The sequence below is a fragment of the Engraulis encrasicolus genome, chromosome 8, assembly GCF_034702125.1.
Source record: "Engraulis encrasicolus isolate BLACKSEA-1 chromosome 8, IST_EnEncr_1.0, whole genome shotgun sequence".
NCBI lineage: Eukaryota > Metazoa > Chordata > Actinopteri > Clupeiformes > Engraulidae > Engraulis > Engraulis encrasicolus.
This window is the reverse complement of record NC_085864.1, coordinates 22191753-22216753: the sequence shown is the minus strand read 5'-3', so window position 1 is coordinate 22216753 and position 25001 is coordinate 22191753. Positions and strand designations below refer to the sequence as shown.

Below are 25001 nucleotides of genomic sequence, written 5' to 3'. Positions count from 1 at the left end.
AGACGTGATGACTTGACTGGTCAGTTTAACCCTATCGCGCCGGATGCATCATATATGTCTCATCAAATTCAAAGCCCTCTCCACGCTGACACACAAAAAAAATCGATCTGAAAAACATCCTGCGTGTCATTTCCAAACGTCCTGCAGTACGCGGAAACCGCCACAAGAGAGCAGCGGTCGACAACAAGTTGACCACAGCTCGGCGAAAAACAGGAAAATGGGGTGGAAGCGGTTTCCCTGACCGACGCTGAGATTTCGTCAAATTGCATAAGGTTTGTGTACAAATTTCCGAAATATAACTCTACATCCTTTAATTTGAACACTTGCTTTGTGCAATTAAGCAAGGAAGAGTTTATATTTTTACACCGTGTTGCAGAGAGATCGTGCTAAAACTGATGAGACATATAAGCACCATCCGGCGGTGGCAGGAAGTCAGCCATCAATGCATTTGCTCCATAGGGAAACTTGCAAAGCACACCACGACGATCGTTTAACAAAACACACAAGTTGTTTTACTTCAAGACAAAGATATTGCCTTAAGAAACAGGTTTTACTTGCAATTTTGAAAATGTAATGCAAAATGTTGAAATTATGATCTCGTAAAAAATGCATTGAAGTGAATGGAGAAATGGTCCAATTGTAGTAATGGACCCATATATTCAAATTACACATCAAAAATGAATAATGATCTATATTACACTCATAAATAGGTTGTTGAGCATCCAATCAGCTATGTTTTTACATAGATTTTAAAAAATTACCCAACCAGGCTGTGGGAAATGTAAAATATGGTCCTGCTAAAACAAGGATAGGCTTTAAAAAATGGCAGGATCTCACTAAATATTTAAAGATAGTCCTCAAATTAAATTGTCTGACAACTTTTTTAAATTAAAAAAAAGTTGTAAATGCATTAAAAGTCATTTTTCAATGGTCATGAAATTGGAATTTTCATTCATTTAAAAGCCTGATGCATCATATATGATGCATTAAATATCTCAGCGACCTTAACAAAATTTTGATTTTTTTTTTACATTTCTTATAAGGGACCAATATTGAAGCAAATTCCAAAAAATTAGAATTTTCTCTCATTGCTTTCATGGTTCAGGTTTCACAGGGTTAAGATAGGCCTAGTTCCCGTTACCCTACTACTGAATTCTCTCCTCGTCTTTCTGTCTCCCTTTTAAGTGGAACTAGTACAGTTAAGTAGAGTTACCAGTGTTTCCCACAGAAATTTTGGAAACTATGGGGGCAGCCGGGATCTTTTTTGTCCGGGGGGTGGGGGGTTTGGGGTCTTTTCACGGGCCTTTTTGGGGGGGGGCAAAAAAAAAATGGCTAAACAATGAGTACAGTATGACATTGGCGCATGGAGAAACTATAGGCCTACGCCTACATTTCAGCCATTTATATTTTGAGAAATAAGGCTACATAATACATATGCAGGGGTTTATGTAATGAAAAAAATAATAAAACAAAATAGGAGCAGAGATAAGAATTTAAGATTGCTGTGAAATTGTTAACGCATAAACAAAAAGGGTCTAAGAGGGTAGGCTATGCCTTTTCCCCACACACACATTCTACATGAGGGGTGCTGGTCACAGGGCCAGTTTTTCAAAATTCCTCCCATTAAAAGGGCTGAACAACATATTACACATTTATGTCTATATTCACATTCATTACACATTCATTTCTATATGCAGCCCGATGTCTCCTCTGCCTTGTCAATGAAGGCCTGTCACCTAACTAATTACAACTGTAAAACAAAGCCTGGGGAGTGTTAGTAAACTCATCCCAACTGTCCCTTCTCGGAAGGTTTTTTTTATTATTGCTCTCAAACCCAAGTTAACTACAACAACTTGACAAGGCTTTTGATCCCTCTCTCTTTCAAGCACTTGTGGTTTTCTCTATAGGATGTATTTACTCCAGGAGGAAAATGCGAAGGAAATCGTAATTGAAATCGCTTTTAATAAACACGGAAATCGTAAAAAAAAAAAAAAAAGTTAAAAAAATTTTTTTTTTTTTTTTAACATTTTCGGAAACTATGGCGGCCAAATTTAAACTATGGCGGGCCGCCATAGTTTCCTCAATGTATGGGAAACACTGGTTACTTTATTGATCCCCATGGCGAAATTCAAGTGCGTTGACTGTGTGTTTGTTAGCTATAAATACATTTGCCAGTGACTTTCTGACACATCTTTCATCTTTTGAATGTTTGGATTGAATGAACACAGATATGGAACTGAGGAAGGGACCACATTACATACTGTATTTTCTATTTTTACTTACAGCTCAGTTTTTTTGTTTTTGTTTCAGTTTGACAAAATTACATTCAGGGGGAAAAAAATAATAATACGTAGAATAACAACATAAAAAAATAACTCTGATTAAATGTCGGTAAATGGTTTGGCAGCCTGTGGGGCAGTGCTGGGTGGGGATGTCAGTCGAATATGATGAAGCTGTCTCTGAGATGGGATGCGGCGTCTCCCAGAACGTAGGCAGATGTGCGGTCTGATTCGGACCCGGGGCCAGAACCTGACCCGGGGCCATGGGAAGGGGCCCCTCCTGCTCTTTGCCCCCTCCCCTCGAAGAGAGATGGGGCCTTGGTGGTTCTCTCGGCCGCGGCCGTGTTGCCAAACAGCTCCCTCATCAGGCTGCTTTTGCGACTGCACGGCTCCTCTCCATGTGACAGTGGCGCTGGTGGTGGTGGTGGCAGTAGCGGACCCTCTGCCAGCCGGGACCTCCCCACCACCGGGCATAGGAAGGAGGGCTGGTACCCACCGCTGCAGTCTGCCTCCTCCATGCTGGCGGCCCAGCTACCAACCCCTACAAAAAAATAATAATAATAACTTAATTTTTTAATAGAAGATCAATTCAGACAAGACATCTCAAGGCAGCTGAATGTGCTTAAACAGATAAAACAATTAAATAAGTTGAGTAGGAAGAAGACAAAAGTTGCAAGTGTTATGATTAAGGATAGCCAGGCTACGCCCTCCTAGTGAAGCAACACCTTTAGCGGCGTGGTCTCGAATCGAGATTTGAAAGTCGATGATAATCAGGCTGGGTTAAGGTATGCTGAGTGGCTAGCTAGCTCAGAATTTGGAAATCATGGAATAAAAACGTTAGACCACAGGCATAAAATGATTCAATAAAATACACTGGCCATTTCCGTTGCCGTTGCCGTTGGGTGCTCTGGAGCCCTTCTGGGGTCCGTAGGAAGGCTGGCCGCGGTGCAGGTTCTGCTGGATGCCGTAGGCCGGCTGGCCGCGGTGCAGGTTCTGGATGGTCTCTTTGAAGGTGTAATGGCGCCGGGGCCGGGCCATCGTGCTGCTGAAACGGCTGCACAGTAAAAAAAAAATAGGGGTGTTAATATTCTGTTAATGGGGCACAAGGTAGGATGACGTCATTTGCACGGTACCCGTGGGATGCCTGTTTGAAAATCTACACCGCAATGAAAAAATGCTGTTCAAATGAACTCGCTGTGAGACTGTTTTTCATCCCGGAATGCCAGCATTTGATACAAATCTGAATACGGTATGTAAAGCGATGTTTTCAAATGATAAGTGTTTCCCACGACACTCCTTCGGACCGCGCTGCCAAAAGTTGCATGTGGGGTTTTGTGACAGTGGACCGTGGAAGTGGTCACGAGAGCCATCGTTCACTTACTAAAGACTCGCATAAGCATCAGCTGACTCGGGACCGTGATTAATTCAACTTTTAATCCTACCTGCAGTCCCTTTAATGTTAATTGTTGATAAACTTATATAACTCCAGGTAGAGTAATACTACACGTGTTACACTGACCAAAGAGTAAAACACAATCTTTTGCGTTTGTGTTTAAAATAAACACAAACAGTACTCTGGGACCAAATTCACTCCAAAGGATATTAAATCGACTCTCCGAAGGTAAGATTAACACTGCAATTTTTACTTTGAGGGGTCGTATCGGCTGGGGTCTTCCAGGAGGCTGTGCTGGTCGCGGTGGCGGTCGAGGTCGAGGTCGTGGTGGCGGTGGAGGCGTGACGGCTCGGCCTGGCTGAGGCTCACTGGCTCGCTGCCTGACGTGCTGCACTCCTCGTCTTCCTCAGCTCCATCCTCATCATCCTCTGCAACATCCTCGTCAGCGTTGTCATATTCATCTGCAGCCTGCTGCTGCTGTGGGAGCTCCTCAACACTCTCTGCTGTGTTCACAGTGGCTGCATGGAGAGATGATAATATCATCAATGTAAAGTGTTATAATGTTATAATGTAATACTAATATGAAATATAATGTTAGGACAGTGAATGAGTTAGCCCAGCCCATCACCTACCCCCAGCACCGGCTGGCCAGTCCTGCTGCTGCCTGTCCTCATCCAGCTGCTCCGCTGCACTGGCTGGCTCTCTCTCCGCCTCGCTGCCATCCGTAGCACACAGCTCCTGCCCACACAAGACACAAACAACAGGAGACTGTAGAATGGTAATGATTTTTTATTATTAATGAATTGATTGGGCCAAATGACTAACCACTGGCACCACAGGCTGTGTCTGCTCAGAGTGTAGCACACATAGATAGGTAGAAAATAACACTAGAGAGGACACAGCAATTTGCGACAGCACTGGGAAATGGCAGCTGGAGCTTCCCAACTTCCGTAGGTAGTGTAGGTACTTTCAGGCAATGCAAGTCAATGGAGAACACGCCCGCCCCTGTCAAGAAATTAACTAAAACTGTGTAAATATGAAGTAACACTTTAATCAAAGGCCAGATTTGAAATGTCAGGCTAAATATCTACTTAAATAATATGAGTCGATAAAATACATTTAAAAATCAAATAATATATTTTATGAACATAGTTAGCGACACACTTCAACTATTGTCCTTGTATAGTGTGTTGATGGACATTTTCACATGATTAAGCCATTTTTGACAGAGGTGAGCCTCGTTCTCCGTTAATTTCCATTTCTCTGATCTACCTACAGATAATGGCCGCTACAGATTGCCGTAAAAAGGGGGGCGGGGTCCTCTCTAGTGTTATTTTCTACCTCTATGGTAGCACATTTATCTATGATGGATCGTCAATGAGTGCAGTTACATTCAAGAGGTAGTCTGGTATCAGAGCCATAGATGAGTACGTATCAAAGGCTCTGCCTGGTATCAAATGGAATATTGGCACTGCTTGGTTTCAAACAAGAATGGGAACATTCGGTCTACATGATACACAGGTACTGTATACGCAGTATGCCCACCAGAAAAGGTTGGGGATTTCAAAATACCCACCTAAATGGCTAACTGTTCACTATACCCACTCATTGTTCAATATTTAGAATGCAACTGGTCATTTAACAACATGATGATAAGATCACAATCAATATTCCTTCAGCAATTGGGGCTGTAAACCCATGCCCACATAGTTTCTCAGCCAGTCGAACAGGAAAAACTCCCTCTGCCTCTGGAACGTTTGGGGAGGAGGCGGGACAATTCCGAGATCCTACGCGCAAGACAGGTGGATGGTTAGGAGAAATTAAATCTCAGAGAAGGCGGAAGCAATGGCAGCTACCAATCACTCCACGGGCTCCTTTGTATATAAACAACATAAATTGAGCGTGTATGTGTGTGTGTGTGTGTGTGTGTGTGTGTGTGTGTGTGTGTGTGTGTAGCTCAAGAGTCCCTTATAGATTTGTGCTCCATGACTGAGACCTACAACCTGAACTTTGACTTTGACTGACATGCACATGCACACGCACACGCACACGCACACACACACACACACACACACACAAACACACACACACACACGCCTACCTTGTTCCTGGTGCTTCTCTGCCTGTCCAGTTCCTGGTCCAGATGCTCTTGGCTGGCGTACTCCAGCTCCAGCTTCAAGGCCGGTCCCTCCAGAGGCAGTGGAGACAGGCCATCAGTCTGGATACACTTGGTCTCTTTACTGCCTGAGGTGACAGGGACCACAATAGAATAGAACAGAATGGGTGCACTGTGGCACAGCCCGCTAAGCCCTCCACATTTGGGCTTGCATGCCCATGGGGACCCCGGTTCGAGTCCGACCGGGTCATTTCCCAGCCCTGCCCCATATCTCTCTCCACCTCATTTCCTGTCTCCTCTCACACTGTCCTGTCATAATAAAGGCCCAAAAGCCCCCAAAACATTCTAAAAAAAAAAAAAAAAAAAAAAGAATAGAACAGAATAGAATAGAGTAGAATAGAATAGAATAGAATAGAATAGAGCAGAATACAATAGATTAGAATAGAATAGATTAGAATAGAATAGAATAGAGCAGAATAGAACAGAATAGAACAGAGCAGAATAGAATAGAGTAGAATAGAATAGAATAGAACAGAAGAGAGTAGAAGAGAATGCCTTTTACTGTCACTATTCACATGTACATATAATTTACTCTACACACATTCCCAATGAGATTGAAAGCAGAGTGCAGACATTACAGAGATACTGTACATAGAGTATACTGTACAACACAGTGGGCTGTTTACAAAAGGGTACAGTATATACACGTATACTGCATAGACATAAAACAGGGAGAAAATAGAACGAAACACTATAGAACCACATAGAATAGGGAAAAAAGGTGCAAAAGAGAACACTTTTTGTAATGTATATACAGCAATGTTAAAGTCAAATTTACTACCATTAAATACCCTTTTTCACTACCTTTAAAAAAAATTACAACCATCACGACATTCCGATTCCAGTATTAACAAGACATCTTTTGTAATTTGTACCTTCTAAACACTACATTACACTACATTTTGCAAAAAGACGTCCGAAGGGGAGCAGCGCGATTCCAGAGTGCTGTTCAAAAGTCTGCTTTCTATGGCATGACTCTGCTTTGAACTAGGTCAGGTGGCTACTGTTGGGCGAATCACTGGTGTATTGAAAAACTGTGATAAACGGTGAATAAAGAAAGTTTTTTTTTTATCAAAATGGTGTAACTCAAAAAAATAATACCTAGTTTTTCCAAAAATAATACCTTTTGAGCAAATGTACTACTTTTAATGCCATTAAATTTTGGCTTTTTAATTCATCACCTTTTAATACTTTTTAAAACCCTGCATACACCCTGTTTTGTAATGTCAGGAAAAAGTAATGACTTCATACCAGATATGACGGGGCTTTTGGTGTGTGTTTGCTAAACTGCTTTATAATTAAGTGGAGATGAGAAGTATACTCCATACCTTTCTTTGACTTTGGGAATCTGTGTGCGTAGATATTTTGATTCTCCAGCTCCCGCTCCCGCTCCTGAGGATAACAAGGACAAGACTGTCAGCTTAGGCAGGCAAAGAAAGGATACTTCTTCCTAAATGCTGTACATTAGTGTTGTTCAACTCTCTTTCTTAAACCTTTTGATGAAAGAAAATCTCAACTGCCATTTTAATGAAAATAAATAAATGTCAAATTATACCTATTAGTCGCAAGCATTCTTATCAGCAGGGCTATACAGTACATTAACTTTTTCCAATCACTAGCCAAATTGGCTAGTAGATGTTTAATGTTACTTCAACACACATACACTCACTGCCAGTCAACGTGGCTACTAGTAGGTTTTCTTCTTTACCAGCCAAATGGCATTTTCCCCAGCATTTGTCTGGTTGTCTGGTGTTATCTTAGAATCCTGTTTATCGGTGTCTTGAATATGACTCAAAGAAACACCAGGGGACATGTCTTTTATGGTCATATCATTTATCGAAAATGTTTGTACTAGTTTAATTTAAGGTAAATGTTTATTTGACCAGACAATGCAATACATACAATTAAGACAGATTATAGCCACAAGGCTAATTTTCATGCATAGCCAGAATTTTAGAAGCTAGGCAGCACATTTTAGAGTGAGATGCTAAAAATATTGTAAGTATAAGTTATAGGTAGAAATGTACGTCTTTTTAAATGTAATCACACATGTAGGCCTACAAAGAGAGAATGGAGAATAACATCATCTCTGTGTGGACACATGCCACTGAGTTAGTAGCAAACGTGTATTAGTATAAGTTTCAGTGTACAGTGCTCTGCTGTTGGTGTACGGGCAGGAGGTGTTATGTGGCATAGCTCAGCAGTACAGTCAGAGCCTAGGGGAAAAAAACACCTGAAAGGGCCCCCCTCTCAATACATACAATGTAATGGGGACAAAATTCCCTGGGCCCGGGATAACTGACCCTCTCCCCTGTCGGTCGTCCCGGGTACAGTACCTTGATCTTCAGGCTGAGGTGATCGATCTGCTCCTGCAGTAAACTGGACAGATCTCGCGCCTCCACCGTCTTACGCATCTCCGTGGTCAAGTGGCGACTGAAGGAGGCATTACTTAACTCCCGATTCCTCTCCAGGTCCTGAGACATGAACAGACATACAAAGATATAACGTTGAAGAGCTGTAAAAGATATATACGGTATGATGTTGAAGAGCTGATTACTGAAATCACCTGTGTTGAGAGCACAGACAGAAAGACTGTCCAGTTTCCCCACCTCTCTATAAAACTCACAATAATTCATATATGGACTATTCAATTCTTACCACACATAATAAATATAAGTGCCCCATTATTAATTTTCCATATATTGTATAAAATACAAAAAGCACAACTGGTCAGTCTACAGTCTTCAGAATTTGACATTTGAGATTTGCATAGTTATGGATATTCTTTATTTATCTTTTTTCCTATGGGGTAAGTGTACTCTATACAATTAATGCAGATAATAGTGCCTTTTGTGTGCTTTTTTAAAACACACACACACACACACACACACACACACACACACACACACACACACACACACACACACACACACACACACACACACACACACACACACACACACACGCCTCTCTCCCCTCCCCCCCCCTCCCCCTTCCCCCCAGCCCACCAGTATCCTCTTGTTCTTGATCTCCAACTCCAGCTGTAGTTTCCTGAGCTGCAGCGTGAGTTCCTCTCTCTCCCCTAGGTGGCGCCGGCTGCACAGTGTCTGGAGACGCTGAAGCTCCTCGGAGGCCTGCTGCAGGAGCGTCTCCATGCGCGTCAGCCTGCGCGACAGTGCGTTCCTCTGCTCCCGCGTCTTGCGCAGCTGCCCCTGCAGGGACTGCACCTCGTTGCCATGCTTTGCCAGGATCTGCATCGGACGGACAGACTCACATCATCATCATCATCATAGACACACCCTTCGTGAAGGATACATACATTACATACATACATACATCCATACATGTACAGTATACATACGTAATGCACATATGTAATGGAGGACAACTAGCATGGTGTGGTGTGGAACGATAGTTAACGTCCCTACATTATTAGTAGCACTGAGCTATCGGACTGGTCCTTTAGCGCAGCGGAATCGTGCTGTGCCTCCCATGCCCAAACTGGAGCGTTGACTGGGAGGTGGTAGGATCGAGCCCATGGACTGGTAATCTGGCATACCAGTACAATCTGGCATTTTCCCAGTGGGCAGACAGCCCATAGGGGCAAAAACAGTTGTTTTTTTTATTCGTTTGTTTTTTCTTAATACACATCATAATAGGGTCATTTCACATGAAATCAGACACTTTGGGACCCGACCAACACGGATTTCAATCATACTTGCTGTGCCTGTTTAGTAGCAAGGTAGCACCCCAGAACTGCATTTTTGTGAATCCAACACCAATATTAAGGGAGAAACAGACTAGCAAAGGTTTACATGTGAGGGTAGGACACTATGCATTCAGCCTTGATTATATCAGTCAGTGTAAGTCACAAAAGGATGTCTGAGGTATTGTTTGAAAGCTCTTTTCTGGCCCTACACATTACTCAACAGCATGGAATACAACAACCTTCAGAATATGAATTATGATACATTGAAAACTTAAAAATTGAATATAAAAAAAAACTTATATTTTAAAATGGCTGCTTTCTTGTCTAAACATAGCCTGTAAGGTCATAAACAACACCTGAAAATGGGGTGTTTGGTTCTTTATTCATTTCAGAGATAATGGGACGTAAAGGTTGAAATGAGTTGTAATGAAGTAGTAATAGAGTAGTGTCAGGGACAGGGCTGGACTGGCCATCTGCCATAACGGGCATTTTCCCTGTGGGCCCTGCACCCTCATCAGTCTCTATTCCAGGTACTCAAAAACTACACGACTTCTGCCCATTGTCAATGGACACAGTGGAAGCTAGAACATTTTAAGCATTCAGAGAAGGCAGGGTTGAAAGAATAAGCTCAGTAAAGGAATTGTTTCAATGTTCAAGCATCAAAGGGTATGTTGTAGCTATATATGATCAGTGGCGGACTTAGCAATTTGGGGGCCTAAGGCGAATTTAGCTAGGGGGCCCATCGGCCCATTTCATATCACATTTTTTTTTTTTAACATAAAATCTCTATTTCGATTTTTTTTTTTAAATCACGATTTTCCATTAAAAAAAAATAATTACAAACAAAAAAAAACAGGCAATCTTGGGCTACAACCCTTTCTGGACAGATTTCAATGAATATTTGCAACTTTTCATGCAAAAATTGAACAAACTGAAATGTGAAATTTTCTGTAATCCCACTTTCACTTTGATATGAGAGCAGAGTGATTTTCTCCCCTCACTGAAGTGTTATTTCATATGTCCATGCTTGCTGTCACCTATTTGAAGTGACGTTGGTTTGGGATTTCATGGAGGATTTTAAAATGCTGCTGTGGGGAGTAGACAGTAGCGTAGGATAAGTGACAGGTGGACACTGATTTCTGACAGAGCAGCTGTTTGCAGGTAGGCCTATTTGGCGTTTTCAGGTGGATATTGTCTTCGTGGATGTTACAGACATCCCAACTTTCAAAAACTAATCAAGGAGATATTTACTTATTAACCGAAAAGTGCGCTCTCTATCAAGCGGTCGCCTTGACCCAAGCCTACCTGAACAGACCCATTGAGAAGAGACACGCGTGCAGTCAGGTTAAACAGAAACAAAGCCTTCATGTTCCCCGCTCGCGTGCCTGTGAAATCTAATCGAAGTAGCCAATTCCGCGGAGCTCTATGCACGAGTTGCCATCTTGCCTGCACTTCTCATATGTTGGATGTTGGATTTCATGGGAGACTTTTAAATGTCGCTGTGGGAAGTAGACAGAGTAGGCGACAGGTGCACACTCTTTTCTGACAGAACAACGGTTTGCAGGCATTTGGCGTTTTCAGGAGGATATTGTCTTCGTGGATGTTAGACATCCCAACTTTCAAAAACTAATCAAGGAAATATTTGCTGAATAAACCGAAAAGCGCGCTCTCTGTCAAACGGTCGCCCTGACCCAAGCCTGCCTGAACAGACCCATTGAGAAGAGACACGCGTGCAGTCAGGTTAAACAGAAACATAGTTCACGCTCCTCTCGCTCGCGTGCCCGTGGCATGTAATCGAAGTAGCAAATTCCGCGCTCAATGCGCAAGTTGCCATCTTGCCTGCACTTCTCATAGCCTATGTTGTAGGCTATGTTGGATTTTATGGGAGACTTTTAAATGTCATTGTGGGATGTTGACAGAGTAGGCGACAGGTGCACACTCTTTTCTGACAGAACAGCCAGAGAGAGTAGAGAGATTTAAAGAATATCTGGAACAGCGGTTTGTAGGCGCTTGCGTTTTCACGTGGATATTGTCTTCGTGGACGTTACAGACACCCTAAGTTCCAAAAACTAATCAAGGAGACATTTACTGCATAAACCAAAAGACGTGCTCTCTGTCAAGCTGTCGCCCAAACAAACCCTTTGAAGACGTGCGTGCACAAGATAAACAGAAACACAGCCTTCACTCTCCCTGCGCTCGCGCGCCTGTGAAGTCTATTCGAAGTATCGAGTAACCTACTCCACGCTCAAAGCGCGAGTTGCTTTCTTGCCTGCTTTCCTTTCTTGCTCAACTTCTCATAGCATTGTCAAAAAAAAAACAGGGGGTTGCCGGTGTTAGGGCTGTCGTTTTCTTCTATGGGTGTTGTTTCTTTTAAGTGGTGACACTGCGTTTAGTCTAACAACACTGAACATAGCAAAAGTTGTCTGCAAACGTCTTGTGCCTTCCTATTTTTTGTGCTCCGCTTGATGTTACTGACCATGAAGAGTTTGTTGAGTGTGGCGCTTGACAGTTATCCTCCTTATATGAAGACGTGGTTGTGTGAATGTTTAGGAACTTGCCTCGCGCACATGGCACGCAAGGATGGAATAGTCCATTTTAATGCGAAAGAGAGGGTGTGCACAGAATCTGTATTTTTTTGTAATGTATTGTGTTGTTCTTGTTTCCAATTTAAACATACAAAATTCATTATATATGAAAATCACCATTAATCTGTGAATTACGGCCCAAAGGGGCCCAATTACCAGCTATAGGCCCATGTGAAATTTGCAAAGTGGGTCAGAGGGGGCCCCTACAGCTGGAGACTAAGCTGGGGGCCTAAGGCGGTTGCCTAGCAATGCCTCAATGCAAGAACCGCGCCTGTATATGATGGCAACTAGTGACTAGCATGTGTTGAGGAATGTATGCCGAGCACTGGAGAGGTGAAACTGAACTTCCTGCATCCTCATGGACCATCTCCATCCTTCACATATTCCGATAGACATACTGTCATGTGATATTACTATGGTATCACCATATTATTACTAGGTGATTTGTATGATGCCATATTTTTGAGTCCCATTGTCTCTGAAATGAATAAAGAACCAAACACCAGCATTTCAGGTGTTGTTCATGACATTGCATGCTATGTTAAGACAAGGAACTGGCAAGTTTTTTTGATATTCAATTTTTGATTTTTCGATGTATGATAATTCATATTCTGAGGGTTGTTGTGTTCCATGCTGTTTGTGTAATGTATAGAGCCAGAAAAGAGCTTTCGAATAACAACACGGACATATTTTTGTGACTTACACTGACGGATATAATCAAGGCTGAATGTCCTACCCTCATATGTAAACCTTCGCTAGTCTGTTTCTCCCTTAATATTTGTGTCAGATTCACAAAAATGCAGTTCTGGGGTGCTACCTTGCTACTAAACAGGCACAGCAAGTATGATTGAAATCCGTGCCGGTCGGGTCCCAAAGTGTCTGATTTCACGTGAAATGACCCACTATGACCAAAAACAGACCTGAGTCCTTTTGCTGTCTGTTCACTTTTTTGGTCCACTTAAAGAAGACTGAGTTTGGTTCACTTACAGTAAAGGGGACTAGGTGTGAAAAAGTGATAAGTCCGGGTGTTGTTGTTTTTTTTGTCCCGGTCCAGCCCTAGCCTCGCGCACCATCCTACATACTTCCGCTAAGACACTTGGTCATGAATACGAAATGGAAATGGTAGTATAATATGGGATGGTCAGGACCAAGCTAGTCCAGCCCTGCTGTGTGACATTATTTCGTACCTGGGGCAGGCCGCTTTGGGAGTCCTGGAACTGCTGTAGCGCCACCGTGTGGCGGCTCTGCACACGCCGCAGCAGCCGGTTCTCCTGCCAGGCGCCATTCAGCTGCTGCTGTAGCTCCCACACCTGGTTGCTCAGCTCCTTGATACGGTGCTCGCGGGCCGACGCGATTCGCTGGCCCACGCCATTCAGGGGCTTGATTGGGGGGAAGAGGGGGGCTTTTCGGCCAGCTTTGAGGCACTTCTTCAGATGGGGATGTTGCCCAGTGGGCCTTCTTTGGCCTTGCATTTAAAAAATATATATAAAACACAAGTGATAAAAGCAGGGTCAATGAACAAACTTGCAGAACAGTGCCACTGTGAAGACGTGGCACCTTAGATACCTGAATTTCCAGGCATTTAATTTTGAAATGAAATTTAATGTCAATGTATGGCCTACATTTATAGGTATCTAGCCTGTATAGGCTACATACTGTATGTGCATGCATGCACGCATGCCGCGAGCGCGTACACACACACACACACACACACACACACACACACACACACACACACACACACACACACACACACACACACACACACAAGCAATATCAATGAAATGACATTAAACTGATTAAAATTATGTGTAAAAAGTGCAGATATCAAAACCAGAAGGGAGGACAATCCCCCCCCCCCCAAACACACACACACACACACACACACACACACACACACACACACACACACACACACACACACACGCACACAGTGTGACAATCACATTCACTCTTGCACACAGTGGATCTGCATGTAGATCTACACTATTTCACCAATCCTCTAAACATGCAAACTATAATGTTCTTTTAGGCCATCTCACCTTTGTAAAAACTTGTGGTTTTCTTTAGAGGTTTCTTTGCCGTCGAAAAGTGTGATTTGCAAAGCATGTATGGTGTTTCCTTTTCATCATTGGAATGATATGAATATGAGTAGTAGTCTTCAGACCTTGCTGGGCTGCAGTCTCTGCTCTTGTTGGACGCGGTGGATCCATCGAAAGACCTGTCAGACCCGCTGAAAGAGCGGCCATCCCCTTGTCCACCCTCGTCTTGAGAGTCATCAGATTTTTCAGAAGACATCTGTAATTGTAAGGTGCACATCTGATGATTTTAACCAACCAGACATGGAGACAGCGAAAACAAACACGTGCACAAAATCAAAATCAAAACATGATGGGGTGGCCAGCCTATCCACGGTGAAATTATTTGAAGTGGGTACATATCAATCATAACAGTATCTTGAACGAGATTAACTATTGTGCGCAACAGCAAGCACGTGTGGAAAACCAACATTGACAATGGCTCATAGCCTACGTCTTATCACCTGGCTATCTTTGCACTTAGCGTTGTTTCCGCGACATTGTTGAGAAAGAATGAGAAAGACGCTCAAAGTTTTGGACTAGAGTTGGTCACCATGGTAACACGTTTTGCGTTCCTTTGCAGGAGAGCATGGGAAATGTAGTAGTGCTAACTAGTTGTGGGATAATAGAGTGAATCTGATCATTGGAAACTGCAGCTGAAACAAAACGAGTGTGTGCATCCATCGGACAAGTTTCGGGAGGCAAAAAGCTAGCACTGAAACATACATAAACATCCGTTAGTGTTGACTGTTAATTTGGTTATTGTTTGACTAACCCACACACTTCAATAGGTCTTTGTTTGCTCACCACCGCGGTCTATTTTTGTCCTTTTTAAGCATAGTGCTACGTAGCTGCAGACTAACTTTGGTGTCCCCAAAGTCAACAGACAGCAGAATGTGCCAATCCCTTGGTCACCATTGAACCCCCAAACCAAACCCACCAATCCCACGGAGGTGTGCTCGAGACAAAAATAGCCTCGTTGGTGTGGCTGATGCTCGCGGTGTAGTCAGCGTCCTGTGCGTGTCGATTAACGAGAGCGAAGGCAACAGGCTGTTTTTCAAGGGAACTTTTTTTTGGCTCTCTTCACAAATCACAGTCTAATACCAAGATGGTTATTAAAGTATTCCTTGCCACTGCATCGGGATCCACAGCGGTAAGCACACTCGTTTACCATAAGCAATTATTCCTATGCGTTTAATTTAACACACTCCAACGTTTGGAGAATTCATGGAAATAATGCATGAACTAGGCCTAAGTATTTCCAGTGTTCGAGAAAAGTTGAGCAAGCAGTAAAACTGTTGTGTAACAAAAACACCGCAATGTAGAACCATTTTGTCAGAAGACTGAACAATTAATTTGTGGGTCAGACATGTAGCCAAGAAGCAGCCAGCCTGCCAGTTTCCTTATATATCTCTGCAGTGTCGCACTCGCTGGCATTCCAATCGGGCAACAGCAACCCCTTACAAAACACTTTCAGAAGTGCCTGCTTTACTTCAACCTACTTTATTAAACAGATAACACAAGCACTGCTGTTTCTTTTTATTTAAATATCAATCTTACATGGAATTAAGATTATTATTATTATTATTATTATTATTATTAATAATACTACTACTACTACTACTACTACTTTTATTATTATTTATTATTATTATTATTATTATTATTATTGTTATTGTTGTTGTTGTTATTGTTATTATTATTATTATTATTATTATTATTATTATTATTATTATTATTATTATTATTATTGTTGTTATTGTTATTATTAACAACCTTGTGCATAAAATAGTTTATTTTAGTTTAATCTACTGGATGATTTCTCCAATTCATTGACAATTTAACCCCTGAATGGCCACTGTATCTAAAGTCTCCTACTCTGCATACGTTCTCTGTCACACTCTTGATCCAGAGTGTTTCCTTAGAGATCCACTCATTCATCAAAACAAGACAACATGGCTCCTCTGTTAAAGGATAAGTCCAGCCAATTTCAACATGCAGTTGTAACGCTCACCCTACCCTTGTCAGTACCTGACTGCCCCCCTTACAATGACCAGGATCTCGGAAAAGGCTGAAGAAGAAAAAATTGCAGGCACTGACAAGTTCAGGGTAGCGTGAGCATTGCAACTGCATGTTGAAATTGGCTGCCTACCAACATTTACCTCTCAACTCCAACATATCAAGTTTACAGGTGACTAAACACAATATTACACAGCTGATGCTGTTATCCAAAGTTGCAGAGTATTGGTTGCAGTCCCTGGAGCAATGTGAGGTTTATAGCCTTGCTGAAGCCATGAACAGTTACAGGAAGCCATGGGTGGTGAAGGGACACATACTGTATAATTCCTATTGGTAAGTGTAGGATAATATCCCTCTGATTCAAAGACCACCTGAAGTGCAAGCTCACCTCGTAAACCTGTCATTGTGACAGCACTCCGCAGCACACAGTGCTCACGGCACACAATGGAATTGCATTTAGGCCTCACCTGTGGCACTGTGCAAGGGGGCAGTCCCAAACGACATCCCAAGGGAGCAGTGTGACAGGACGGTACCACGCTCAGGGTACCGCGGTCATGGAGGAGGATGGGTGAGAGCAATGGTTAATTACTCTCCCACCAACCTGGTGGGTCGAGAGTCGAACTGGCAACCCTTGGACTTACAAGCCTGACTGCCCACCTATCCATGACTCACCATCGCTTACCCATGTGTGCCCAGTTTTTTGTTTTTATTTTTGCCTTTATTTTGATAGGACAGTGAAGCAATGACCGGAAGCGAGTGGAGAGAGAGAGACAGGGAAAGGTTCGCAAAGGACCCAGGCCAGAATCGAACCGGGTCACGATAGGGCCATGTGTGCCTTTAGGCTGCTGCTCCCCCAGATGAAGATGAAGCAAGAGCATGCAGATTAGTCTTCGTGAAAATACATACCCAGGGGTTGGACAAAATAACTGAGGCACCTATCATTTTAGTGTGGGAAGTTTCATGGCTGAAGTGGACCAGCCTGTCGGCCAATCTTCATTAATGGCACATTGCACCAGTAAAGTGAACAATGAAGGTTCAATTAGCAGGGTAAGAGCACAGTTTTGCTCAAGATTGTGCAATGCACACAACATTATGGGTGACATGTCAGAGTTCAAAAAGGAGAAATTCTTGGTACGTGTGAAACTGTTGCATCTTCGACTGAGACAGCAAGTCTTTGTGATGTATCAAGAGCCACAGTATCCAAGGTAATGTCTGTATACCACCAAGAAGGATGAACCACATCCAACAGGATTAACTGTGGATGCAAGAGGCACTAAATGACACTAAAAGTTCATTCATAGCCCTGCATGCAGTCCGATCAGAAAAGAGTGCAAGAGATCTGCTATTAAAAAAATAATTAAAAAAAAAAAAAACAGAAAGAGAAGTTTTGTGATCAAGGCAGAGGCGTGGTCAGTCCATTTAGAGGGTAAAATAATTATCATAATCAAAAGGTTTGGCTGGACGCTGTTTGGTCCAAAGTTATGTACTCCAGGTTAGGTGAAAAGAACCTTTTGCCAAGAAAACTTGAAAAGCTCTTCTTTTCAGCTACTGTAACCTGGGGCCTATACTAAGAAACAGGTTCAGGAGTGAACAAGGACTCCAGGCTCTTCTATTCGATTATTTACCTCTTAACTTACTAAGAGTAAGATTATGCATATGGGGCCAGGTGCAGGACAAAGGCGTAATAGTGGAAAGAGTTGAGATCCGCACAGTGTAGCTCCGTTTTGAAAATGTATTCAGGTGGCCTGAATAATTCAACTTGAATACATATTGTATTCATTTCTATGGCAATAAATGTGCAGGAAACCCCACGCAAATGCCCTTTTTACCTATTTTTACCCGCAGACGGCCATCTTAAGCAGCCCAATTGGGCAGGAAACAGCCTTGCTTGGAGCTATGATCTATTGTACCTTTTTATGTCTCTTTGTGCAGATCAAGAAGAAGCAGCAGGATGTGCTCGGCTTTCTTGAAGCTCTCAAAATCGACTATGCCCAGCTGGACATCGCCTGCAGCGAGGAGAACCGCAGGTGGATGAGGGAGAATGTCCCCGGGGACAAGAAGCCAGCCAGCGGCATCCCTCTCCCCCCACAGATTTTCAATGAGGAGAGCTACTGCGGGGTAGGCTGCTGCACACTAACACATATAGGGAAGAATAGGATTGACCCAGCATTCTTAAAATGGCTACCCTGTATTACAGATTCAAGATTAGACAATAGACTACTCTATTGATTTATCGAACACATTTCATTACAAGGTGTAGAAATGAAATAGCCAGAAAGCAGATATTCATCGAGGAGAGCTACTGCGGGGTAGGCTGCTACACACCGGCACATATAGGAAAGAATAGGATGGAATAGATTAGAACACAGGTAGGCAAACTCAGGCCCTGGGGTCACATGTGACCTGCAGGACCATTTCATCTGGCCCACAGGGGAGAGACAACTTTTAAATCCAATGTGATGCTCTCCCACCGCAAAAAGTTACCCTGTATTGTGGATTCAAGATTAGCTAATGGGCTACTGTAGTGATTTATCTAAATACATTTCATTACAAGGTATAGAAATCAAATAGCCAGAAAGTATGTCAGCAATATACAGTAAATTATTTCTTATCATGGACACAGTTAAGTTGTTTGAGACTGGTGCTTCAGTCTCAATATTCTAAATCCATTGGGCCACCCTTGGGCCAAAATAATTGCCGACCCTTGGAATGTAATTACAGAATATAGAATAGAATAGTATAGACTACTATGGATCAGCACAATATACCAATCAATGGGCAGAATAGAATAGAATAGAATAGAATAGAAAAGAAAAGAAAAGAAAAGAAAATAATAGATCATAACACGGCTAGTAAAGTAATGGAATGGAAAACAATAGAGCAGAACAGAACAAAAGGAACTGAATGGAATGGTATCTGCTTCTTCCAATCAGAGATTCTCTCTCTGTTCCAATTTCTTTTGGATTCCAAAATTGGATTCCAAATTGGAATTTCACTTCACCCACCACAGGAGTTTTTCCAAGCAGGGCTGTTGGGACAGGGATTCAGGAGGCTTGCTTGATGATGATGATGATCGATTTTGAAGAAAGAGAATATGCCTAAAAAACCATGTGCTAGCTGGACCCATAGAGTCAACCCCATTTTACATGCCATAGATGTTTTAGGAATTAGGGTTATTTTGTTGCAATAGGACACAGACACAGTTTCACAGTTTCAGTGCTCATCTATGTTTCATTTCATTTATGATTTTACTTATTTCCGCAGGACTATGAGACATTTTTTGATGCCAAGGAAGACAACGATGTCTATACCTTCTTGGGGATTCCCCCTCCTGCAGGCTTTAAGGTTGGTGCCATAGCGTCCATTACACCTTGTCAATTATGGCAATATACATATTAAAATATATATTAAAGAGTGACAAATTTAATTTGAATTAAATTACAAATGAAGACACTCTGCTGTTTCTTGGCTAAATAACACGCTTGCAAAATGTGGCCTAATGGTTTCTGAAAGCCTCGAACACAGACAGATGTACATTATAAGGCAAGTGTGGATTTTCAGGAAGAGACCTGGTGGAGATTTATTAGAACCAGCTGGAAAATGACCCATGATCCATAGGCGTTAAAGCATGTCGTCAATATACCTTGTCGATGCAGTCAGTATAATCCTATACTGTACATGCAACATAAAAAAGCAAAATGCTCGTGTATACTTTGAAGAAAACTTGTTTTTGTTAACCACATACTACGGTACGTCAATTTAGTCACTGAGATGTGTTGAATTTGATTTTTGTTTTAATTAAGTCAAGTCAAGTCAAGTCAAGTTTTATTGCCAATTTCTTTACATGCACTGGTCATACAAAGAATTTGAAATTACGTTTCTTGCTCTCCCATGCAGACATAGACTAATCTAGGTAAGGACATAGACAGTATAGACATAGACAGTACTCATACATGGACTTAAGACAGTATGGACATAGACAGTGCTCATACAGACATTTAAAGTGCAAGACTGGACAACAGAATTAATTTATCTTTTTCCGATCAATGTAATCAGTATAGTTATGTAGGGGCTTGTCAATTTAAATAATACAGTATGCTGGATCTTTAACCTGTTTCCATAGTTGTTAGTTTGTTTACTTAATCAGGCTTTGTTTGTTTGACTTGCACAGAGTTGTGTAGATTTAAATAGACTTAGGCCAATGCTCCCAATTATGCTTATGACTCAGATACTGTATGCTTATATTTTCTGGTTTTACTGTTGTGTGTATCTGTAAAGGTGAGCTCATCTCTCTTTTTCCCGTTGTCACTAAAGACACTTCCCCACACACTGCAATTTTTTTGTCCTTTTATCTCTTTATGAGTCTTGACCAAAAGTTTACCCACAGTCTGTCACCGATTGGGGTCGTAAATAAAGGCCCATTGTGTTAAAGTAAAGCCCACATCACTCCTTGCCCTTACTCCTCCCGCCGCCTTGCGTGTAGAAGCGGAATGCTGATTGGTTGGTATTTTACATGCTTCAGTCAAGCAGACCGCTTAACTCAGAACAACGGAAAGCATACTCCCTCACCTCTGTGTTGACACTCCGGTGCAACCAGAACAGGGCAAAGCATAGATAGAATTAAAAATGCATGCACCTAATATAGTAATTAATAAGTAAAAGTTTTTTTTGTTTTTTTTTTAAAGTGAAAGTGCCATACTTGTTTCCCCTTTTTAATTTAATTTCACATTCTCAGTGATGTAGCGTAGAGGTTCTGTTTGCACGCACACCTCTGAGGAGACCGTGCACAGGCAGCCATTGGTTGGCATATGAAATGTATGGTCAGTAGCCATTGGTTGGCATATGAAATATATGGTCAGCGCTTGGTATTAAAGGGGTATGCCACTATTTTGGGGCTTAATACAGTTAAAATAGTTGGCCGGGGAATATAAAGGTGGGAAAGTGTCTTATTTTTCATCTTAAGGGTTGTCTTGCTTTAAGACAAGTTAAAAGAGGGAGTATGTAGCTAAGCTAGTGAAAGTCAATGGATCCATTGACTTACACTAGCTTAGTGACATGCTCCCTCTTGCCATTGTACCTAGAAGTTTTCCCAAGTCACTAGCCATTCTGTTTTTTGTTACTAGTCACACAGTTAGTCATTTTTCAATTTAATAACTAATTTGTGTTGAATTCGTTTTTTTTATTGATTATATTTTGTGTGTAAAGCAAACTTTTTTTCCAATCAATCTTGTGAAATGTTCCTGATGTAGTCTGCTTTAAGCTGTTAAACTGGAGACTCCTCCCAACACAGGTTAGACAGCTGGAACCAGAGGCTCCTCTTGAGAATGGACACGACACAGAGGAACACCTTGATGATGATGATGCTGACACAACAGTAATTCCCCCAAAGCTCTTCACGTTACCACCCCTTTCTTCCCTTTTCCCTCTTTTTGTCCAGTCTTGCTTGATCCCGAAGACGTGTGGTGCTGTTTTTTCTTGCCTTTTCCTTTTCTCTCTCCATCAGTTACTTTCGTCATTCCTTTTTTCCCCTGTGGATCTTACTGGATGCCCGCTCTGCTCGTTGAGTTTGAAATGCTATATGCTCATCCGGTTTCAAATGGAATATTGTCAGTATCTGGTTTAAAACAAGATCCGGAATATTCCGTTTAAATGTTGTGCTACCAGAATATTCCAGGAACACGGCCATATTTGGAATTGGTAAAGAGTTCACACGACTTGTGTGAAAACCGGATACTGCTCATATTCTGTTTAAAATCAGAATATTACATGCATGTACCATAATAGTGCCCAGTGTTGTGTACTGTTAACCTTCTTATTGTCACTATAATCTAATGGCATGAGTGTCTTCATGTTTCGTACAGAATGTTGGTCATTCATTGACTAATGCCAGGTGATACAACCACAGCTAATGCAACTTTTGTATGAATTAAACTATAATTCTAAGTAAGTGATTTGCAAGTAACTGATGTGTTTTTAAGATAATCCTGTAAAACAAGAACAACCCCCCAAAAAAAACGTTTAATTCATACAGTACAATAGTGACATTAGGCGGTTGCTTCACCCTGATGTCTGCTGCTGTCAATAACTCATGTTTAATGATCCATGTTTAATGGTGGTTTGTGACGTATTGTATTGTTTTATGTTTGACTGATACGTTTTGAAAAGTGTCTTCTTCAAGCATGCCGATAGCGTAGGTGTAGAGACGGCAGCATGCAGTCAGCCCTGTTACAATGAGGCGTAATGTCAGTGCTGTCACAATGACGCACAATGTCGGTCCCGTGACGGTGGTGAGGCATGCTGTGAATACTGTGACAATTTATTTTACCTGACTTGAAATGCCAGTGTCACATGAGTAACAACTTAGTACAGTAGCTGTTTGTTTTTGATCTATGATCTTCCCCAACGGTTGTGCCTGGTGTTTTCTTCAAATTGTCACTACAATCCATTTTATACACACAGCATATCGTGTAGGCTATGTCATGGTAACACGGTTCACTTGTTGGCCACTTACTGTCTTTATGAGGGACGTGTAAAGACGTGTCTTCAAAAGCAAAATAAATCAGGCATGTATTCACAGATTTCTCGTTGGTTTGCCAATAAGCCCTTATTACCTCTGCCAAGGAGGTTATGTTTTTGGTTGCGTTGGTTTGCCTGTTTGTCTGTCTGTCAAAAACTTGGAAAACGGATTTGGACGAAACTTTGTGGAGTTATTGGTAATGACCCAAGGAACAAGTGATTAAATTCTGGTGGTGGTTCCGGATCACGAACAAGAACCTGGGGCCTCATTTATAAAGCGTTCTTAGGCACAGCTCTGTACGTAAAGCGTGCGTGCGATCATTCCTGAGCAAAGTGTGGGATTTATGAACATGCATTTGAAAGTAGAAATGTGCCTAAATCTACGCACACCTCAGACCATGCGTGCGAGTGGAAGAAACATGAAATTGCATGTGTTCATGTGTGTCCAAACAGGGTGGCGCCTTCGAATTAACATGGCATTTGAACATGCCCGAATGCGGGCGTGCACAGTGATTTGGAAGGTGTGGGATTTATCATGCAGACGTGTGCGTAGGAGCAGCCAACGCATGTTTGATAAATCCAGTTTTTTCTGTACTTGCGAACATTCTAAATTTCACTCGTAAGACACAATTTAGAAGACATTCTACAAACTGATGATAAATGAGGCCCCTGGACTTTTTAAAAAGATTCGTCACCATTGCTGGCCTATAAATCTAGACGCCCCTAGTGACCTCAAATGGAATTGCGGACAGGGCAAATCTTGACATTCCAGTTTCCAACTCCACAAAAAGAAGGCATAAAGACTTAAAAATAAATGAAAATAGAGTGTAACATAGTCAAATGTTCTATCAAACAGCTTCCTTGGCGGAGGTCTGCACTCTGAGTGCATTCTAGTTATTGACATAATCATAAGAAGTATCTTGTAAGTGTGATATTGCGGAACACATGTCTTTTAAAGGTGCACTGTGTAGGATGGTGGCCAGAATAGGTATTGCAACTATGCTTCTCATTGAAATTGTGCTGCCTATTATCAAATTTGATCTTTTCATGAATATTTACTAAGTAGTAAACTATTATTTACTAGTATGACCAAAGTTCAGTACGTTTTGCTGCTGAAATATTTCTGGAAATTAAAAATGGCGTACCATGGAGAAGATCCCCCTTTATATGTATGAAAAGTGCGATTTACCCAGTCATATTGAACACTTGCATTTGTTAAAAAGTTAACATTTGTGGATGGGCAGCATGGATTCTGGAAATGAACTCCTAAAAACATTACGCAGTGCACCTTTAAGTCACTTCTACAGACAGTAATTAGGATGTACCGTATTAGTGGCTAACAAGTGAACTTTAGTGTTACTACGTTTCCATTACTTTTATATAGTAGTATAATGCACAAATATCTACCCTTGGTATGATCTACTGGATCCAGCTACATTGAGCCATTGGATTGAATGATGAAAAGAGCTACCGTGTGTGTGTGTGTGTGTGTGTGTGTGTGTGTGTGTGTGTGTGTGTGTGTGTGTGTGTGTGTGTGTGTCAGGCACGTGCACTCCAATACGGCAGGGGAGGCACGGCCTCACCAGCCAGATCTGAGAATGATGAGCTGCAGTAAATGTGAATAATAATAACAATAACAGCTATTGTTTTCGAGCATCTGCACATAACTACCATTTGAGCAGTATTTAAACAGTTTCACTCATTTTCAATCATTTCCGTGGCCAAAATCATAATATTTGCCCATTTCATGTCAAATTGCTCCGAATACGGTGAATTTGGGGCAACTCTGAACTGGCCTCACCCCGGATTGCGCAATCCCTCCTTAACAAGCTTCAGCGCATGCGCCATTTTGCTCGTTCTGTGAATGCAACCTGGTAATAATTGTTATTAAAACGTTTTTTTTATACACTTAATAGAAGTATGTATGGTGTGCCCTCAATTCCTGATAATGTTCTACTATTTTCTACGTGTGATTTCAATTTCTTTACTCTGAACGCTTTGGCATAACGCACACTGAAATATACAATGGTGAGGCGAGGAGTAGCCTGGCCGCAGACTCCTTCTGGCATTGAGAGTATTGCTGGCCAGTTACGTCATAGCGAATCTGAAGTTCACAGCCAGTCGGTGTTGTTGGCTAGCTTGTTCACTTTGTCTGCTACAAGATTTCATAACGAAACTAAGAGCTTTCTCAAAGTTGGATTTCCAAGAGGAAAATATGTGATAAAGAATGGAGGACCGACAGAGCT

At 41.9% G+C, this 25001-nt stretch overlaps 2 protein-coding genes across 11 annotated transcripts in view; one reads left to right on the top strand and one right to left on the bottom strand.

Moving 5' to 3' along the window:
- Positions 1-2877: 2877 nt before the first annotated feature.
- Positions 2878-14793, bottom strand: LOC134454279 (lebercilin-like protein). The gene is made up of 10 exons (XM_063205192.1): positions 14685-14793; positions 14185-14440; positions 13330-13607; positions 8857-9099; positions 8185-8322; positions 7177-7240; positions 5774-5916; positions 4305-4410; positions 3926-4190; positions 2878-3333 (listed from the first exon to the last, which is right to left on the bottom strand). The coding sequence occupies exons 2-10, from the start codon at positions 14438-14440 to the stop codon at positions 3117-3119; spliced, it is 1710 nt and encodes a 569-aa protein (XP_063061262.1). The 5' UTR covers positions 14685-14793; the 3' UTR covers positions 2878-3116.
- Positions 14794-15115: 322 nt separating this feature from the next.
- The window catches only part of LOC134454280 (adapter SH3BGRL-like), a 34763-nt gene continuing 24877 nt past the window's right edge, over positions 15116-25001 (top strand). For 2 of the 10 annotated variants that reach the window (XM_063205200.1, XM_063205198.1), the window contains exons 1-3: positions 15120-15373; positions 18172-18357; positions 19504-19584. In XM_063205200.1, the coding sequence (XP_063061270.1) occupies positions 15329-15373; positions 18172-18357; positions 19504-19584 (312 nt within the window). In that variant the 5' untranslated portion in view covers positions 15120-15328. Of the gene's footprint in view, positions 15374-18171; positions 18358-19503; positions 19585-25001 lie in introns of all 10 variants that reach the window. The other 8 variants (XM_063205196.1, XM_063205193.1, XM_063205195.1 and 5 more) reach the window with 8 other exon arrangements.